This window comes from Ciconia boyciana, unplaced genomic scaffold, assembly GCF_034638445.1.
Source record: "Ciconia boyciana unplaced genomic scaffold, ASM3463844v1 HiC_scaffold_37, whole genome shotgun sequence".
Lineage (NCBI taxonomy): Eukaryota > Metazoa > Chordata > Aves > Ciconiiformes > Ciconiidae > Ciconia > Ciconia boyciana.
Genome location: NW_027328405.1, coordinates 590,750 through 611,030, shown reverse-complemented (window position 1 = coordinate 611,030; position 20,281 = coordinate 590,750). Strand labels below are relative to the sequence as shown.

General features: G+C 43.0%; 2 protein-coding genes across 2 annotated transcripts; both read left to right on the top strand.

The window, feature by feature from the left end:
* The first annotated feature begins 496 nt into the window (after positions 1-496).
* Positions 497-8,303, top strand: LOC140645726 (E3 ubiquitin-protein ligase RBBP6-like). Its single transcript, XM_072849191.1, has 3 exons — positions 497-662; positions 5,428-5,527; positions 8,219-8,303. Exons 1-3 carry the CDS (start codon positions 497-499, stop codon positions 8,301-8,303), a joined length of 351 nt encoding a protein of 116 aa, XP_072705292.1.
* A 467-nt stretch (positions 8,304-8,770) lies between these two features.
* Positions 8,771-16,813, top strand: LOC140645725 (E3 ubiquitin-protein ligase RBBP6-like). The gene is given in 13 exon segments (XM_072849189.1): positions 8,771-8,845; positions 9,751-9,790; positions 9,793-9,838; positions 9,959-10,055; positions 10,896-11,035; positions 11,898-12,067; positions 12,815-12,918; positions 13,364-13,558; positions 13,813-13,874; positions 14,436-14,747; positions 15,371-15,424; positions 15,524-15,631; positions 16,771-16,813. Coding segments are annotated over 13 exon segments (1,446 nt in total).
* Positions 16,814-20,281: the final 3,468 nt, after the last annotated feature.

The following is a 20,281-nucleotide window of genomic DNA, read 5'->3' as shown; positions in this document are numbered from 1 at the left end:
GATATTGGGGGGCAGAGTGGCTGGGGAGTTACCTGGAGGGCAGGAGCTCCAGGAGGAGCGGGAGCCTGGTGCTGTACCTGCTGTGGCGCTTGGTCAGTGTGGGGTTTGTTTGGGGCAAACAGCCTCCGTCCCCATGGCGATCATTCCACCAGCACCTGGGTGCAGTATGCCATTGTGCGTGCGCAGTGATGCGCTCGTGGTGGCCCGTGCGGTTGTCGGCCGGGAAACCCCTGGGTGGAATGCTGAGGCAGGGGCTCCTGAGTCGCCATAGCGAGCAGTCAGACCTGGGAGCAGTGCGTGCGAGAGAGGGAGCGGAGGCCGAGCGCCGTTGCCTTTGAGTGCCTTAGGCCCACTCCACCTCAGCCTGTGCTGCTTGCCCTGGCCCCGTCGGTGGGCCCTTCCCCGTGCCGCCGCGAGCCATAACCTGGCGCAGAGGCCGCGGCGCCTTCTGCCACGGTAGACGCCGTTGTGGAGCAGGCACCGCCTGGCCCCAACCATGTCGTGCGTCCACTACAAGTTCTCCTCGAAGCTGAACTATGATACGGTCACCTTCAACGGCCTCCACATCTCCCTGTGCGACCTCAAGCGCCAGATCATGAGCCGCGAGAAGCTGAAGGCGACCCACTGCGACCTGCAGATCACCAATGCCCAGACCAAAGAAGGTGTGTGGGGGCAGTGTGTGCGGGGCCTCAGGGTCCAACTGGCTGGCGGCATCACAGACCGCACTGCAGCAGCCCTGGCCTGCGGGAGCTGCACTCTGCTCTTTGTGGCTTGTCCCCACGTAGCGTGAGTCAGTCTGGGGCCCATCCTGCCAGCAGGCAGGGGACTGGGAGGGCAAGCGGTGCCGGGGATTAAGTGGTGTGGGAAGCGATAATGTGATTCGGCCACGATCGGTAGCTGTGACTTGTGTTGGGGGCCTCACAGAGCTGTTCTTCTGTAGTTGATGTTCTGACAGCTGCATTCAGGTCTGTGTTTTAGAGGCAGAGGTAGGCGTAGAAGAATAAGTGGTTGATGTGCGACGTCTAGTGCTTACAAAAGTTTTGGTTTCCTGGAATTCTTCTAGGTAAAATGATAAGGAAGTGTGGGAGGATATCTTATAATACCAAAGTTGCCAGATTTCTTTGAGATCTGGCGGAGAAAGCTGAAAGTGATGGAAATAGAACAGATGGCTAATTAGAAGAAAAAAATGGGTTTGGTGACTTAATTTTGTCTTCCACTTGTTTGACTCCACTGCACTGGAAAACCGGTTTAGTGGCTGTTGCAGAAACTGCTCACTAGCAACATTTTGGATGAAGAGTGTATCTGGGAGTTATAATCTATGCAGACCCTTTAAAGCCATCTTGCACATGAGTATTCTCTGTATCTAAATTACATTTTGGAATTTCTTGTTAATATAACTCCTTTTCTACACCAAAGACATTGTCATTCAGATGCTATTGAGCATCATTTCATCATTCATTTCTAACCGTGTGTTTTTTTTACTGCTACTACGTGTTAACCATATCAGGGCAGTACTGCAGTTTTATGGCAGAACATTTATGGTGACTATATGTAAGAAACTTTCTTAGAGAAGTCACAAATTCTTTTAAATTGAATAAATGGTGCTTGATTCTCAGAGATGATAATGGTTTCGTATTACTTAGTATGATGTTTAAGTTTGGTAACCTGCCATCGTGATAAGTTTGAAAGTGATGAAAGACGTTGGGATGTGACTTTTCAGGAAGAAAGACTTGTAAAGTTTTCCATTCTTTAAACATTAGATTTCTTTTTTTTTTCTTTTTTCCCCCCTGTGGTTCTGTGACACTGTAACAACAGTCTTTTCTTTCCAATGTGTACTAGTGGGTTTTGTTCTCTTCCTGTTTGATGTATTGAAACTTAAACAGAACAATATGTACGCTGCAGTAACTGTAACTTCAGCCCTCGCATTTAAAATGGCTGGACCTAAAGTTCACTGTTTATCTGCAGATATTGAAACTGTTTTCAGGAGAATGTCCGTGAAGAGGCTTAAGAGCACAATGTTAGGGGTCTTAGGGATGCCCTTGGATTGCATGACATGCGCAGGTAGAGATACATTTCAGCAGTCTTGAATTCTTCATGTAGTATTGAATACAGTTGTCAAGAGCTTTTGAAAAATGTCTAATTGGCTTTAAGGGCTTTGCTGCAGAAGGGTCTGTGAATTTTGTCTGCAGTTGCCAATGTACTTTCAGCTTCACAAGTGCTAGCAGGCTGAATGGCCACCTGGCCGCTGTCACTCCTGTAACAGTTGGGTCTGTGTAAAACAGAGCCTTAAAAGCAGAATGCTGGATGGTAATAAACTGTGATGGAGCCCGATTATTATCACCTGAAGAAAAAATGTTTTGAAATAGGCCAAACACCTGAATTCTGTTATAGCAGGTGAGGAACAGAAAGCAAAGTTGTAGAGGAACAATTTATGCTCCTAAATATGTTACCCCATAAAGTGTTACTCTAATATACATACTACCAGTTTTGCAAAGTGTGTGGCTTTGTTTTCATATGTGATCAGAATCCAGTGAAGAAAAAGCATCTGCTTGGCTCGGTTCTGTTAAATGTGGTGTTGCCTACAGGTGAAGTCAAAGGAGGAGTATCTTTCATACCTGAAAGAGCATCACTCTTGTTTAACAGTGACAAGATCCTCCTCTAGGTAGGTTGTGTTGCACCTTGACCTTTGTAAAATGAGTATAAAATTTTAAACTTGGTATATCAGTGACACAGATGCTTATTGAAGCTTTTGTAAGGCTGTTTTCCATGTGAAAATGCAAAAATCCCTCAGTGGTTTTCAGAGCAAAGCTAGAGAATACATGTCAGTGTCAGATATATCTATGCCAAATTTTTGGTTGCTATGCATAGCCGTGAATTTCAGTTTTTATTAATCAGTTGTAGATGCTTCAACTCACCTTCAGAAGAGAAAGGGAAAAACTCAACCTGGATATTCTGCCTAAATGGGATGTTTGGAATTCTTACATGCGGACATAAAATATTGGTTTTTTATAACTTTGTCTGTGCAGGAGTCCTGACTGAATGTTGAAATGATCTTGGAAAGAACAAAGTGAACCTTGAGTGAAGATGGCCTACTTGTTCAGATTTTTCCGAATACTCTAACCTTTTGCAGTTCAGGAACTGTTACTTTTCATACTGGAAATCTAGTAGTAGCAGCAATGCTAATATAAGCAAAAAGTAAACAGGACTGTAAATATCAGTGGAAAATAAATGATATTATGGACTTTTTTGAAGATGCTGGGAAGGCAAAATGGATGGTTAGGACCTATTTTAAAGGGTGGGGGGGGTGTGCGTCCTCTTCCGTGCTTGCTATAGAGGCACGTTCTCTAAAGGCAGAATTCCCTTCCAAAGGCCTATGCTCAAGAATGATGCCTTTCAACTTGCCTCCTTTGAATTTGACCTGAATTTCTTGACCTGTCTTTTAGAAGAGATGTTCTCACAATATTGTGGATGAGCTGCAAACTCCAGAACTCAAGGTTTTGAGTACTCTTTCCTGCCCTGTAACGTTCTGACACAAAACACTTGGAGAATATGCTCTTCTGCTTCTCAGGCAAAATACAAAAAAAAAAGAAACAACCCAAAACCGCATTGGGACTCTGATCTTAATCCAGTGGTTTGTGATCTGGACCACAGAGAATAGCCTGTATGACTCTGTTCAGCAGGTAGAAACAGCTGCTTTGGGCTTCTAGGACTGCAGCTGGCATGATCTCCCAGTTGTTTGTCTGGGCCTCAGTACTGTTTGAGCTCCTCCTCCATCAGAAAGTCCCAGTGCAGGCCTTTCTTGACAGGTGGCTGTGTAATGGTTAGATTTTCCTTTTGAGAAGAGCTCTAGGGGTTGGTTTTAGGATACGACTTCTGTAAAAGCTTCTGTTTTCGTCATTAAGAGTCCTTTCTCCGACAGTTTGAAACTCCAACAGCAAGCTCCAAAAGCAAGCTCTGAAGTCCAGAGGAAGCTTGCTGTTCGTTTTCTTAGAGGGAAAGATCAGGAATTAGTTTCAGCAAAATGATTTCTCAGTTTTCTGAAGAAGCATTCTGTCATTTGGAAGTAGAAGTAAAACATTCATTTCATGGTTGAAGTAATGTCTTATGATAGGTTTGTTTTGGTCTAAGAGAGGTTCCTGCCCATACGAATAATATACTGAAAAAGGGAGCATAAATTGTGACATATTCCTATTTTGCCTGTCATGACTGAGCAAAACTGCCCTGACAGAGCTTGACTGGAGATACAGCACCTTTGGTTTTCAGACCATCGTTCTGATTCAGTTTGCAAGTTAAGGGCTTGTAGTATGTACAGCTGTAGGCAGATTACAGGGAATGGCTGCTGATAGTGCTTTAAAATATTTAGTCACAGCCAGCTCATGTAAGTACAACATACAAACCATTCTCATGGAGAGATCTTTGCATTTTAAGCTGACTCAGTCCAAGTGTCTCAGGGAGCTGGTTTTTTTGTTTGGCCCTTCCGTAAAGGGTGAGAAGGCTTTCCTCCTCTTCAGAAGACTAACATGGTGTAAGCCAAGGCAAATAATGGATAGCTTCAGGCACACGCTCTTTTCGAAAGGCTTTTCAAGGCTGTCTTCATAAGTAATTTTGTTTGAGACTCTCTGCTCTGCAAAAAGTCCCTTGCAAAGAAAGAATCCACGTCCCTTGGGCTGATTCAAACTAGATGATTAGCTTAAGAGAGGAGATACCACTTTAGTTGGAGCCAATTCTGCCCTACTTGTGAAAGCAAGCTCAATAAAACCTCAAAATATCTGTGATCCAAAGTCTACCACTGCCAGTTGTGTTTCCATGACAATGTAAAGCACTGAGCAGCGGAGAAGCGTGACTGCTGATGGATTAAGCTCCAAAAAATAGACAGAGATGGCAGGCTGTCTTCTGTGTTCTGTCAGTCTTGAGCATGAGCAGCATGGGTGAATTGTTTTTAGTGAACAGCTTTGAAAGCAGTGGCGCAGAGTTCCCATGCTTTAGCTAAGTGCCTGTGTTGTTGCAGGGCAAGCTAGTCAGACTTTGGAATGTGGGTTATGCAGGTGAGACTTTGCTGTGGTTTGTTTTTCTCCAGAGGTCTCTTGGTTTTGTAGCCTAACAGCAGCAAAAGCAACTTAAGCTCGGTCAGGAAAGAACCTCATGCAGTAGCAGACTCTCCTTTAGTGACCTTTGAGGCCATTTTGCTGTTGGCGTTCAAACTATTTTAACAACATGGAAAAGATGTTGCTGCTTGTGTTTGATTCTCAGACCTGAGGATTTCTTGAAATGTCCTGTTAGTGTGTTGAGACGATAAAGGCGTGATGTTACCTAGACCATTTTGCTTTTTAATCTGAAAGGGATTCTGTGAAGTGCTATGTAATGACATATTAATATACACTCTTACGAACTGACTCATGTGTTTTTCTGTGTTTGTGTTGTTTTCAGAATACACAGATGATAATGCCCTGATTCCTAGGAACTCATCGGTAATTGTTAGAAGAATCCCTGCAGGAGGAGTTAAAGCTACCAGCAAAACATATGTTATGTGAGTATCCATAAAGCATGGTATTATTTGTTAGGGGTTCCAGTGTGTGAACTTTTTGGATGGGTATTAGTTTACAGAGGCATTCAGACTGTATCTTTCTCGTTAAAGCTGCTGTTAGTTTTTGTTGTCATGGGGTAGATTTTACTGTACCTGTCCCAAAGGAGAGTTACATTTTTAGGCCTGCTGGGGCATGGGGTTCAAACTCCAACAATGGTAACTTTGAAGAGGAGTCTGTTGGGTTTGTTCTTGGGGCTGATTTTTCTGAGACCCAAGCTGTAGATCCTGTTTCCTCTCTGTGGAGAGATTCCTCATCATATGTGTTTGCTTTTAGTGCTTTTATAGTACAGACAGATAGGCATTGTAGTGTAAACTGAGAATTGTTCCCATCTCAGAAGAGTCTGATTCTCGGTGTTGCATTTGCGGTAGGCGGGGCGGGATATGGCAGGTATTCTTACGCCCCAAATCTGGGTTTTGTGCACACTAGGTATTGAGGAAAGACCAAGGGTTGCCAGCTGGGGAACCATGCAAACAAGAAGTTGTATTCCTAAGTGATTCCTACTAGTTTCCTAAACACAATGCCTGTTACCAGCAAGAGAAGAAGAACGCTATCCTAAACCATGTTGCCTTTTGTGCGAGTACGATGAAGGAGTAGTTAATCCTTTCCAAACTTGAACCTCAGTAAGCAGTTTAGCACGTTACCAAATGTTAGGAGTTCTCTTTCCAGGTTGTTTTTTTACCCTAAGCTGATATGCGTGCTCCAGGATTTAATTCTGTATTCCTAAGCTGTTTGGAGGACAGAGAATCGGGTGTATTGATTAAAATTACAGCTATTCAAATGCCATCCTGACTCGAGGATTATTGCTGTCATTTCTGTATTCCTACAGTCCAGTTCTCTATCAGCTGCATTAGCATTGTTTGAATGGTCATGTTTTCCAGGCTTCTTCAAGATATGCCTCTCCACCACAATGAGTAGATATTATTAGCTTGTGGTTTTGCCATGTCTTTCTGATGTTGCTTCTCAGTAAAGAAAGTAGACTGATGAGTTACAGTGTGCCTTGAACAAACAGTACAGCAGCATCCTGGTACCCATGAAGCATTTGCAAGCAAAAAGCCCTGAATTTATGTGGCTCTGCATGTAAACTTTGGGCAGTGCTTTCTGCAACAGTCGTTGCAGTGCTTTCAGGCACTCCCTAGTAATGCTGGACGCCACAGCCTTGAGCTTATAAACATGGCTTTGTTTTGGGGGTTAATTTAGATACGTCTGCTTAGTGCTGTCCTGTCAATGCATCCTCTATTTCTGGTTAGTGGCCCCTCTCCTAGTATGGTACTGCTGCCCTGAAAGGAGAGGAGAGATGCTGCTAGCATCAAAGACCAAATAAATCCCTGTCTGTGGGGATAAGGAAAGAATGTCACTGCTGTTCCAGCACTGCAAATGAAGCAGGCAGATTAGCTTTCTGTTCCTTCAGCTGGAAACACTGCAGAACCAGCTGGAGGAGTGGTGAATGTTTGGGCATGATGGATGTATGCTGTAATGGTGGAGAGGCCTTCAAAAACGCGTTTCTCGCTTTGTAGTATGTCCTTCAAGGTACATGGATGAAGAAGCCATTGTGTGGTGATCTAAGGTATTTCCTTGTACTTGCTCACCTTCAGGAGGCAGGTGGCTGTAGTTGCGAGTCTGGTGGTGTTCTGGCAGTGGCAGGAAGCATGAGCCTTTCTGTTTGCACATCAATTCCACAGCAGCCTTTGAATTGCCTCTGCTCATGGGACACTTTGGATGATGTAACTTTGTAACATCAAATGTTACAAAAGTGATGTAACCCTTTGGATGATAGTTTGTTAACACTATCAATGGTTGCATGTCTGATTGGTGATGAGTAGCATGCAGACACAGATCAATGAGTACGTGGAATCTCAGCAAGTTTTCAAATGTAATAATTATTTCCTACAATATTGTAGTGTTTTCAAGATTATCTTAAAGCAGATTCAGGCAATTAAGACCTTTTTTTTCCCCCCAAATCCTAGGAACTGCATTCAGGTGAGATTTCTGCGCCTATTTTTAGTCAATATAGCATATGTAACACATGTAGCACATTTTGGCACTTTCATGGCTAAATATGGTAGATATCTGAACAGAGTGCTTGGGCTTCCACACAGAAACACTGTTGTAAAGACAATGATGCTGACATTTTTATTATTTCTTTGTCAGATGTTGTATTTTTTTCATTTCAGTAAACTTGCACTTCAAAGTGTCTAGAGCCTCCCTATTCTTTCTTAGAAACTGAAGTACTCTGTCTGGTACCTACTTGTAATGCTAGGGATATACGGATTGGCTAAAGTTACCTTTGTACTTTCATGGTTGATTATTTAAGAACACAAAACTCTAGGAGAGACTTCATATTTTTGATACTTACTCGCAGAGACAAAATATCTGAGGACTTTGCTTGCACTGTTGTGTTCTGTATCTGTCAGTCTTGGAGTAATTTGTGACAAAGTAGAAATGTGATTGTGGGGTTTTTCTTTAGTTGCACTGCATGTATCAAGAGGGAACGGTTTCTGTATACGTATAAATGTCCACATTCAGTATCAGAACAGAAAGTTTTGATGTTCAGGTTTTAGAATCTGTTTTCACTGCTTTATGTTGGGTACAAGTGCCTTATTTTAAGTTCTGATCACCTTTCTTTCTTCTTCTAGAAGTCGAAGTGAGCCAGTGAGAGCAACATCAAAAGCAGTACGTAAAAACACAATCTCAGCCTTTTTTCCTACACGCTGCCCTTAATTCTAAACAATGGAGCCTTGTATTAATTTTCCACACATTACCTTAGTAGATATTTTCCAGTAAAAGATAGTCTATGTTGTAAATACAATGCATTTGATTCAGCATAGTAAAAACTGAGTAATGCCCTCATTTGCACAGTTCTCCTGTGAATATTGGTATTTTTGCCTAGTAATGCATTGTATTTCATATGGAATACGCTAGAATATTTCCTGAATGACTTTGTGTTGTACAGATAATGTATGATGGTTTTTGGATCATGCAGGTTGAAGGTTTGCACAACTGAACATGGTGCCATGTTCTACATCTGCCTGTCCATAGCTAGTGCTATGTCTGTCTGTATAGCTTGTTGTGCGCTTTTTCTTTCTTGCCATAAAAATGGTTTGGAGTATTTTTTGCATTTTCACAGTGTATCACTTAGCTTTTGTGTTTGAATATGAATATGTGTTTAATATGAATATCTGTTGAACATGAATGTGTGTTTATTTTTTTGCAAACAGACTGATGACTCTTCTGCACCTCTTTCTCTGGCCCAGCTTATTAAGGTATATCTATATTCTCATCAAGTGCTTAAAGAAAAAAAGTGTTTGGTTTGTATTTTTAAATCTTATACTGTGATCCATAGCTGGATAATTCTTGTAATGTGAACAAAACTTTAATTTGATTTTTAAGAATTTAAAGTATTTCTTTTCAGTTTGAAATATCTGTATATTTTGATACCGTCCTGTAAAGAGTAGTTGCCAGTTTGGGAAGATAGAAGGGGAGCACCTTATCAGCCTCAACGTCATGTTGTGGTATTACTCATCTTCCAGACACAAAGAAGCAGCACTTCACAAGGACTTTACTGTTTTGCATACGTTTCGTTAATGTTGCATTGGAAACTAACACAATTTTCAGAGAAGAATTTAATTGGCTGTAAGTGATGGACATTTCAGGCAGGGTTTGCAACAGCCGAATTAGAGGTGTTTCTGGGGCATGGACACTAGCATGGCCATTTCTGCATTTCTATTTATTACATTTATAGATCCATTCTTTGGATGCTGCACAATTTCATAAATTGTAGTATATCTTCTCCTTCCAACAGTCTGGAGCTTAAAGATCAGTTTAAAAATCTGGATAATATATTTTTTTCTACACATATCTTCAGTCCACTTGGAAGAAAATGGTATTGGTGACACAAGCCTTTATGTGAGGTACAAACAGAGCCGAAGGTTCTGAGTGCCCAAGAATGCTCTTCTCAAGGAGGTGAACAGGCACATAAACACCACGTAATGGCGTAAGGACTCCCCAGAACATCTCCAGGACAGCTGTATTTTATAGAAGCAGCTGTTTTCATGCAACCTCAGCTAGCGCTGTGCTCTTTACAGGACTGGGTGAGTGGGGTTGTCTTTGGCTGTGTGGGCTTAAACGCATTTCTAATGCGTGTGTCAAACAATGCCTTGTTCAACAGACTGCCAATCTGGCTGAAGCCAATGCTCCGGAAGAAGACAAAGTAAAGCTGTGATGATACAGTCTTGCCACCAGTATGATCCCATCAAGTAAGTGTGGATAATGTCAAATCTGTTCTTTGAAGATTCTGGAAAAACTTGTAGAGGTGTTGGTTTTAACAAGAGAGACACATGCATGCCTTTCTCTTCTTTTCCCAAAAAAACTTTTAGTTACGTGAAGAAACCCTTGGGTCCACCTCCACCATCATATACTTGCTTCCGTTGTGGAAAACCTGGCCACTATATAAAGAACTGCCCAACACATGGGGTAAGATTGTGAGGGACTTCTGGTGGTAGTTTGTTTTTAATGTGTTTCCCTTGGCAGTTAGGTAACAAATGCATGAACACTGCTATTAAGACTGGTTTCTCTTGGGGTGAAATAGAGAGGCTAGATGGCAATGTTGCAAAGCCCTTCAAAATTCAAGGGAAACCTGGAAATAGAAATGAAACATTTTCTTTTTTCTAGGTCATTGACGTTAAATATGTCCATAGATCGTTCTCTGTCAGCTTTGATGCTTAGTTTTATATATTTCACTATTACTGGAAAGTTTTCTGGTTTTGACTCTTTCTGATGACAGTTCACAGTTTTTAGTATTCCGTATAAACCCATGGTGTTTCTGTTGACGCCATCTATTGAATATTTGCCTCTTTTAACTACACCAGTCTCTGGCTGAGCATTCATGCCATTTGACCTAAGTCACTGAATGCATATGCATGAGGTACGAATTCAACCTTCGTATGGAGAGGGTGAATATAAGTTTCCCCAGTGAGTGATTCAGAGCACCGAATGAAGCTCTCGCTCGGAATTGCGCTTTGGAGGAGGAGCGGGTTTGTGTCTCTTGTCTGAGTGGGTGGTGAGCTAAGGGATATTTCACCCTTAGGGAACCTGAAGTGAAGCCAAAGCATGTCGAGTGAGTTCAAAACACTGCTCAAGCCTTTGGGACATCCTGGCTATATTCCTTTAGGAAAATAAGTATTTCAGTTGAGCAAGCCTGACACTAGGTGAAAGGAGAGCCCTGAAGCCTTTTGCTGCTTAAAATAATCATTGCAATGTCATCTGAAGTGTGGGTCTTAAGATGAGCTATGTCTGCATTTCTTTTCTTAACAGGGCAAAAATGTTGAGCCTGTTCCCAGAATTAAAAAGAGCACAGGAATTCCCAGGAGCTTCATGATGGAGGTGAAAGACCCCACTACAAAGGGTGCCATGCTGACAAGCACTGGGAAGTATGCAATACCAACTATTAGTGCGTAAGTATGGACTTAAGTGGACTGACCAAAAAGTGAACGAGAGAAACCACGCGTGAATGTCTGAGGGGCAATGCAACCAAGTTGGCCAGCATCTGTAGTTACAGGGGAGGAAGCATTGTCATTGTCTCTTAACCATAAAATCCGTGATGCTTTCTCATATTACAATAGGGTGGTCCTACTGTTCATGGCCCTGGACCTGGGTTAAACTGGTGGTATGCTAAGAATCTGTATTTCTGCACAACATTTCAGTAGTGTTTACAGTGGAGTCGTTCTCTTTGAAAGCTCGTTTTGCTTCTGGTTTATGTTTCAAAGGCTTCTTGCAACATTTGTCAACTAGCAGTTGGACTGAGATTTTCTCCCCCTCTGACTTTTATCAAGTAGTTGCTATAACCTAAGAAAATACTCCTGTGTGCTGACGAGAGTGGCGGCTTTAAAATGCACTTGGTAGCACCTCTGTTTTTCTGTCATGGATCTCCTTTTGTAGAAGCTGTAACATCGACTTCTTCCATTTGTAAAATGTCCTTCCTCGGAGACTAACTTTATCCTGAGCCTGCAATTTACATTTACCCTCTGGCAAAGGAGAGGTGGGATCCTTCTCACCTGAGTTGTAGCTGTCAAACAATTGTTTTTCTAGTCTGAGCTAATTTCTTAGTTGATCCAATGAATGGGAGAGTTCTGCAGAAGGAAAATTCTGTTGTGGCTATAGTAAAGTAGTTTAAACTAAATGCCTACATTGTAGAAGGCTGATGTGGAGGGAGGAGAACTGCAGATGTTCTCTTCCTTTGATAGAATGCAAAGCTTGGAAGAGTTTTCCTTTACCCACGTTGAAGTTTTTCCTTTTTCCTTCCCCACCCCCCTCCAGGGAAGCTTATGCCAGAGGAAAGAAGGAGAAGCGTCCCTTTTTACCAGAGGAGCCGTCCTCCTCCTCCGCAGATGACCCTATTCCCGAAGAGTTGTTATGTCTGCTTTGTAAAGAGTTAATGAGTGATGCAGCTGTTATTCCCTGCTGTGGAAACAGTTATTGTGATGACTGTAAGTGTTACTCCCACGTTTGTTAATTCAAAACATCACAGCTGATCTTCTGAAAGCAGAAAGAGGAGATAATGGCATGACTTTGTTACCAGCTCTATTTAATACTTAAGTATACCCTGAACAGGAAAGGACTCTTCTCCTAGAAAGGGAAACAAACAAACAAAAAAAAGCAGAAAGCTTAGTACGTAGTGAAAGCCTCTTTACATGCAGAAGGACGAGTATAAGAAGAGCGCATAATTGTGCAGGTGATGACAGTATTAGATATCGAATGCATTTAGTTTGTCCACAGCCTTTCTCTCCTAAAAAACTGCATAGCCAACTCTGGTGACTTCCTGTGGTCTGCAACAAACGCAGAGTTAGGCATTTAATCCACGTTCTTCTCCACGGGAGAGCTGGTTCAAACCTTCAGAACTCAAACCTACTCATGGTTTTTTGAGACGTGTTTTATTCATTAACCTGGAGGTTGGTGACTTCTCACTGTACTAGATAGTGGAAAGAAGACTAGTCAAAACATCGAGACACAGCCTACTCTACATCTTCAAATGTTGCAATAGTGCAATGTCAAGACTGTCTCGTTATTTGCTGCATACTAAAATTTTTTACACTATTGAACACGTATAGCTTCATGCTTTCCCTTCAAGACCATATTCACCCATTACCCATATTCGTGTTTTTATACTTGATTAGGACTCCCAGAATTTCCTCTGTTTGGCTAAAAACTGTTTGGATGATTCTAAACATACACAGGTATTAGAACAGCATTACTGGAATCTGAGGAACACACATGCCCAACGTGTCATCAGACAGATGTTTCTCCGGATGCTTTAATTGCCAACAAGGCCCTACGCAAGGTAAGGTGATGACTTTTACATCAACTGTTTGTAAGAAAAGTCTATTTGTAAAAAGCTGAAAGGGAAGAAAAGACTAATTTACACCTCCTTAAGCAAAGCCAAGTTGAATAAGGCTAAATGTACCTTTCAAGTACATTACCTGTTGTTCCAGAAGCTTACAGCTCTTTAGAGACAATCTGGCACATTCAGGTCACACTTTTGTTTAACATGCTTGCCTCACTTTCAATTTCGGTGTTAACACTGAGGTACTTTAAATGCAGATACTCTGAGTTACCAGTCCTTGATATCGGTGTTTAATGTGATGTGTTCATAGATCTGTATGTTGATTTATTTAGGCTTGATAGCATTTCCCGGAGTACACAAGTCATTTTACTCTGTGGAGGCTTTTGTTCGTCTATCTACTGAAGTTTCATATTGCATTTTGTAAATGTTTTTCTGCCTGTAGGCTGTGAACAACTTCAGAAATGGAACTGGCTACACCAAAAGGCTGCGCAAGCAGCTTCAGCAGCAACAGCAGCAGCTGCCACCACCACCACCTCCACCACCAGTCATGACTTTTGTCCCTCCTGCTGCTCTGGTGACTGCCGCTGAACACTTGAAGTCTTCCCATGGGTCAATCAGCGGTGTGTTGGAAGAGAAGGTAAGTTTTATTTCAACATCCGCAGTGATTCGTGTATCTTAGTAGAGCTGATTTTCCAACTCCTTGCATTTATTCACACGGGTTGTCAGGTTCCTCTACTAAGACATCCGGCATTTGCACGTCTTCTGGGCCCCCAAGGACAATCAATATCCACAAGTGGTAAGTAACTATAACTGTAGAATGTCTTTTAAAAAAATGACATTCAGATTAACTGAATGGGATTTTTTTTCTTTTTCCTCTCCCCACTCCAAAAGGGCATCCAAGGGGAGGCAGTACAATTTGCTCAGCCGGTGGCAGACCAGGCTGGGAACTGTAAGTATGCCACAGAAGTTCAATATATTACTACTTGTAACCTGTTAAACGAGGCCATAACACATAACTCACACAACAGCTGGTTTCTAATGAAATAAGTATGCCCAGAGAGTTGCTGACCACAGAAGTGGTAATTAATTTTAACAACATAGGCAGCGTACGTGGAAGAAGTTACCAGAAGTTCGAGGGAAGTGTAATTAATATCTGTGCAGTCCTTTGAAGATCAGCAGTGTGAAGTATGAAGCGTCTCAAGGAGTGGCAGAGACGCGGTGGGCACTTGGCACATGGGAGGTGGGAGTCTCTTAAGCAGGGGCAGCCTCCATCCAGAGTCGCAAAGCTGAGTATAAGGAGAGAAGACTGAGGGAACTGTTGGGGGGGAGGATGTGGAAGGCAAGTCTGAGGATCAAGAAATGAGTGTCGTCTCAAATGAACAGAAAGCAGGGAGAAAAATGCTGAAGTTGGGAACAAGGAGTGCTCGCCACCATGCTCCCGCTTCCTTCGCTTTCCTCTTGAAAATCAGGGCAGAGCGTAACAAACAGTGACACGTGTTTTGGGGTTTCTTTAGAAGTTCAAATCGAGGACGCCCATGCAGTGAATGTACCCAAAGGCCTCAGGCCCCAACACTACCAATGTCCACACCAGCCTTTGTGCCTGTGCCTCCACCTCCCTTGTCTCCTCCACCACCCCATGCACTTCCTCTTCCTCCTGGGGTACCAGCACCACAGTTCCCTCCTCAGTTTGCACCTGGTCAGCCTCCATCTGCTGGGTACACTGTCCCCCCTCCAGGATATCCCCCAGCTCCTGCACACACGTCATCAGCTTGGGTACCAACAGCAGTACCCACAGCTCATTCAAATACCATCCCAACAACACACACACCTCCTTCATAGATTCACAGAATCATAGAATCATTTAGCTTGGAAAAGACCTTTAAGATCGTTGAGTCCAATTGTAAACCTAAGACTGCCAAGTCCGCTACTAAACCATGTCCCTAAGCACCACGTCTACGTGTCTTTTAAATACCTCCAGGGATGGTGACTCAACCGCTTCCCTGGCAGCCTGTTCCAGGGCTTGATCACCCTTTTGGTGAAGAAATTTTTCCTAATACCCAATCTAAACCTCCGCTGGTGCAACTTGAGGCCATTGCCTCTTGTCCTATCACTTGTTACTTGGGAGAAGAGCCCGACACCCACCTTACTACAACCTCCGTTCAGGGCATTGTAGAGAGCGATGAGGTCTCCCCTCAGCCTCCTTTTCTCCAGGCTAAACAACCCCAGTTCCCTCAGCTGCTCCTCACAGGACTTGTGCTCCAGACCCTTCACCAGCTTCGTTGCTCTTCTTTGGATGCGCTCCGGACCCTCAATGTCTTCCTTGTAGTGAGGGGCCCAACACTGAACACAGCATTCGAGGTGCAGCCTCACCAGTGCCGAGTACAGGGGGACAATCACTTCCCTAGTCCTGCTGCCCACCCTATTTCTGACACAAGCCTGGATGCTCTTGGCCTCCCTTATGTAGGGAGGAGTTTTATGGAGAACAACGGAGACTTGAAGAGGAGTAAGTATTTGGCTCAAAGAAGTTGCGTTGTTTTTCATTTTTGTCTTTCGATAGCGTATCGGACTGCAGTTACACAGAAGTGCAAAAAGAAAGAAAGAGAAAGAAAGAAAAGAGAAGGTCCAAACCTGATGAGTTTACAACTGATTTTGCTGAGGAAGTGATGGGGTATAAAAGGATTAAACAGGAGCGCAGGCGATCATTTTCCAGGTAACTGCTTTACATGTCTGTAATGGAGAAGCAGATTGTCCAGAAGAATCAGGAGGAGTTCCTCCGCTCCACCTCTCTAATCAAGAGTCATAACCTTCGTTCTAGGTCCAGGTCACCCCCAGAGAGAAGATACCATGCCCGGTCAAGGTCTCCAGTATTTAGAGAGCAGTCTCCCACTAAACGGACTCTACCTCAAGGGGAAGGAGGAAAGGAGTATTTTAATTAGGTGGTTTACTTAGCACTAATTAAAGTAAAGGAAAGACAAAGCAAAACCATTCCCTCCTTGCTTGCTCTGACTGTCCCTGACTGGGGCTGTGGGTAGCCATAGGGAGGGTGGAAGCCTTGCGTCTCTCTTTACAAGTCCTCTCTCTCTCACTGTAGAAGCACTGCAGCTTCGGGTGCTCCTAGTGTTGGAGACACAATTAGCTTTATTCTTACAGCTACCTCAGGTCTTGGTCTAAAGTGTCGGCCTTTTGTTTTGGTTGGTTTGTGTTTTTAATACACATATTTCTGTATGTATTTCAAAGCAGAACCTGGATCTTAGTGCAGTAGGAATAAAGCACTGGGAAGCTTGCCAGTTCTTGTTGAATAGTACAGCAGCAAAATAAAATTAGTGAAGGTTTGTTTCAAAAGGATGCATGAAAGCTTTTGTTCTGCATATTTCTTTATTGTCTTGCTCTTATGTTAGCTGTTGTTCTACACTTCCAAAGTTGTGCTGCTGTCCTCCTGTTACTACAGCCAAAGCAAGACAGTGGACCCTTTTTGCTTTAGTATTGGTGTTTCAGTAACTGCAAGGATCTCTAGTTGGTATTTGTCCTTCGAGGCTGCAGAGGTGCAGAGAGTCATGCCCATTGTTTTAGCTCCGTCAAGCACAACTGTGATCCTTCCTGGCTGAATTTTTAGTGTAGCCAAGCTGTGGGGTTTTAGGAAACCACTGTAATGTACACGTAGCACTCCCCCAGTGAGATTAGCCTTTTCCTCCTCTTTTCTGTCCCCTTTCCCACTTCCTTTGTGTTGATTTCTGTTTAGTCTTCTGTTTGAAATGGGAGTTTATACATTGACGGTCAATGATGGGGTTTGGGGTTTGGTTTCTGTTTGTTTGGGGTTTTTTTCCGGTTCTTCTGCCGTATTATCTCTAGGGTTGTAGACATGGAGTTTCATGGAGCTGTAGTTTCTACTTGACTGATTGGAGGGACTGGCAGGAAATACAAAAATACAAGAACTAATTAACAGTTTATGAACTCTTCTGTTTCAGTTACTGGTCAATACTGGACTGTTTAATGCTAGACTCCAACAGAGAGCTTTCCCCATTTCTTGTTTGCTTCTGAAAAACCACCAAACAGTTGTGGTTGTGCCTGCCATGAGAGAACACAGGCCTGTTTTTCCACGTGTAGAAAAGAGTGGCATATGGAGCATGAAGCTTCAAAATACTTGATGAGACTTCCTTTTTACCAGAACTAGGTACAAAATGTTCTGAAAAGAAGGAAAGGTGAATCTTCTGGTAAGACCTGCCATGGAAAGAAGCTCTCTTTGTCCAGGTCTGGGTGTTCCTCTCCAAAGGCACATTTTCAAGAACTTTTTAGTTAGTGATACAGTAATGCTCTATGTGCTTTCCTAAACACAGAGAGAAGGAATGAGTAACTGGAGTGAGACATCACCTTCTGCACGTAGATATTTTTCCCCAGAGCCTGCTAACGCTGCTCCCCTGAATTCTTCCACTACGTTAGGCAATAAAGGACAAGAGCTTTTTCCAAGGAAGGGTTTGAATCTCTCTTCTGGTCAATTTAGTGACCTCTTGAGGAGAGCTGTTTGGATAGTATGGCCTGTGGTCTAATACAATACAGGAAAGGAGTTTTCTCAGCTTTTGGAGGCTCCTCTGTCACGGTAAACACCTTTATTTCAACAATGGGAACAGTTCATTTTTTTGTACACAAAGTGGTGGGTTGCTTTTGTGGCTGGAGTTTTGGATTGGTGTTTTTCTTTGGGTTTTGTGGGGTATGGTGAGTTTGGCATTTTTAAACTTATTGACAGGAGGGGCAGAGTTCCTGTTTCAGGGCTGATATGCCTGCGCTTTGTTTTGACAGGCAACTACTGTGTTCATAAAAGCACAGCCATGTGCATTTGTAAATGATGAGGCATTAACTGATTAATTTACAAACGACATGGAAAATATGTTTCCTGTAGTGATGCTGCCTTCTGAAATCAACTGAAATACTGTTTTCAATCCTTTCTAGCTGAAAATGGACAGCTTCCTTAGCCCTTGGACTTTTAAGCAGTTGTGAGCATTTGACAAGGGTCCCTCTCGGAGATATTCTGCAGCAATAAGTTGATCTCAGGCGGGTCTGGCACCTTAGTTCAGGAAAGCCAACTATGCTAAAGGACAGCACTGAAAAATACGCCGAAGCCCTATGGAAACTGATGCGGCGTGATGATGGCTAAGTGCTAGAATAAGGCTGGCGGGCTGTCCTGCTCTAATAGAAAAAGGCTCCAGCTGATCTCAGTGCTGTTTCCATGGTCCTTTAAGTGCCTTTTATATCACCTGGAAACCCACTGCGAGATTGATTTTTGGAACACCCTAAATGCAACGGAACAATAACAGTATCTCTCACTATCGCCATGGACAAGTTACTTGCAATCTCACATCCAGACCCCCTCAGCTCCCAAATGTCCCCATATACAATTCCTTCCTCTGTTTTCCAAATGGCCCTGAAGGAGGGGGAAAAGAAATAAGTTAACTGAATCTCAGTAACCCAGATTATTTTCTTCTACTGGAATGTGCAAAATCATTTGGAAGGTGGTAAAAAAGCCTTCCAAATCTTTCTTCTCATGTCACAGAGTTATTTTGCTTCTAAAACACCAGAGGAAAAAGACAACACAGACAATACCACATATTCAATACAAGACCTTCAATACATACGAGACAATAAAGACCACACCGTACACGACGTACCATACATACAATACAATACACACAATACAGTAGGAAATACAATATAAACAATTGATACCGAGTTCACAGAGAACAAATGGTGCCCTTCTTACTGTAGCGACGTAGTCAAGTTTGGAATACTTTGTGAGCAGATGGTTTCAAAATTTGCTCTTTGTGATTAGATAGAAGGGGGTCTTGAGACACTATATCCTTGAGTAGAATAGATAGAAGCCAGTCCTGAGACACTGTATGCTTGAGTAGAATAGATAAAGGAAAAGGGTGGTAGAATAAGTTCGGTTTGTAAATGCAAGAACGGTGTAACCAAGGCAAAAATGACCTGAGCGTGCACAAAAACGGAGTTCAAGCAGCGGACACGGTGAGGAAGACTATCGATGACTGCCAGAGGACCCTGGAAGACCACCAGAGGACAGGAATGCGCAGGCATCAGGGACATTGACATATATGAATGAGTTCTAGGGAATAGTAGGAATATGACAATCATTTCCCAAAAATCTAAGGAAGATGTATATTTTGATTGTCTATCATTTCTCTCGTTGCACAATTCGGCGTGCGCATTAGGTGGAGCGATCCCCTGTGCGCCCGGCGCCGCAATAAAGAACGCCTGCATTCTAAAACTCCAAACTGAGTTTTAGAGGGTTCTTCTTTTGCCGACTTAGGGTATCACAATGCACGTGATACATACAATACAATACATTCAATACGATCCATACAATACGAACCAGACCATACCATAAAATACATACAAGAAATACTTTACCATACGATAAAAGACAACACATACAATCCATATAACACAATGGAATACAAAATGCAATTTAAAAATACAGTACTTACAATACAATACATACAATACCATACATACAATACCATGGATTACAACATACAATGCAAAACATACAAAACAGGTACAGAACATACAACACATACAACACGTGCCATACAACACCTGCCACAGAATACACACCAGGCACACAATACACACGAAAATACCATACAAAGTGCAACACAATTCACAGTGCAACAGACACTGCACCACCAGATACATTGCACTGCCCTTTACAGCACATGCAATAGGTACCATACCATAGCATACCATACAAATACAATAAATACCAAACCATACACAACAACACAACACACGCAAAACATACAATATAGACAATGCAACCCATCCCATACCATAGATACGATACCATACCATACCAACCACAAAACAATAACTACAATACAATAAAGAGATATCAATGAAGACAATGCAATAAACAGAAACCAGGTGGATGATTTGCTCTGCATGGTGGCAGAGCTACGGGAGGAGGTAGAAAGGTTACGGAGCATCAGGGAGGCTGAGACAGAGACAGACTGGTGGTGCCCTGCTCTGCCCCCCGAGACAGGAACAGGAGCAGCAGCAGCCACCAGTAAGAACCCACGATCAAGGGGATCCTGTATCCCCCCCACCGGGCTGAGGGCAGCAGCTCTATTACCCTCTACTGCTCTTCCATGTGGGGGGCGATGAAGCTGCAACACGAAGTCCTAGGGCAATCAAAAGAGACCTCAGGGCCTTGGGACGGCTGGTAAGAGACTCCGGAGCACAGGTTATTTTCTCCTCTCTCCTTCCAGTTGTGGGCAGTGACACTAGAAGGAACAGAGGTACCCAATCTATTCACTCATGGCTCCGTGGCTGGTGTCATCGCCTCGGATTT

What these genes read in the sequence shown, in the direction of transcription:
- LOC140645726 (XM_072849191.1), top strand. Translation starts at nt 497, where the DNA reads ATGTCGTGCGTCCACTACAAGTTCTCCTCGAAGCTGAACTATGATACG. An exon ending in CAATGCCCAGACCAAAGAAG is followed by an intron (nt 663 to 5,427) that starts GTGTGTGGGGGC and finishes TGTTGTTTTCAG; the next exon opens with AATACACAGATGATAATGCC. An exon ending in ACCAGCAAAACATATGTTAT is followed by an intron (nt 5,528 to 8,218) that starts GTGAGTATCCAT and finishes TTCTTCTTCTAG; the next exon opens with AAGTCGAAGTGAGCCAGTGA.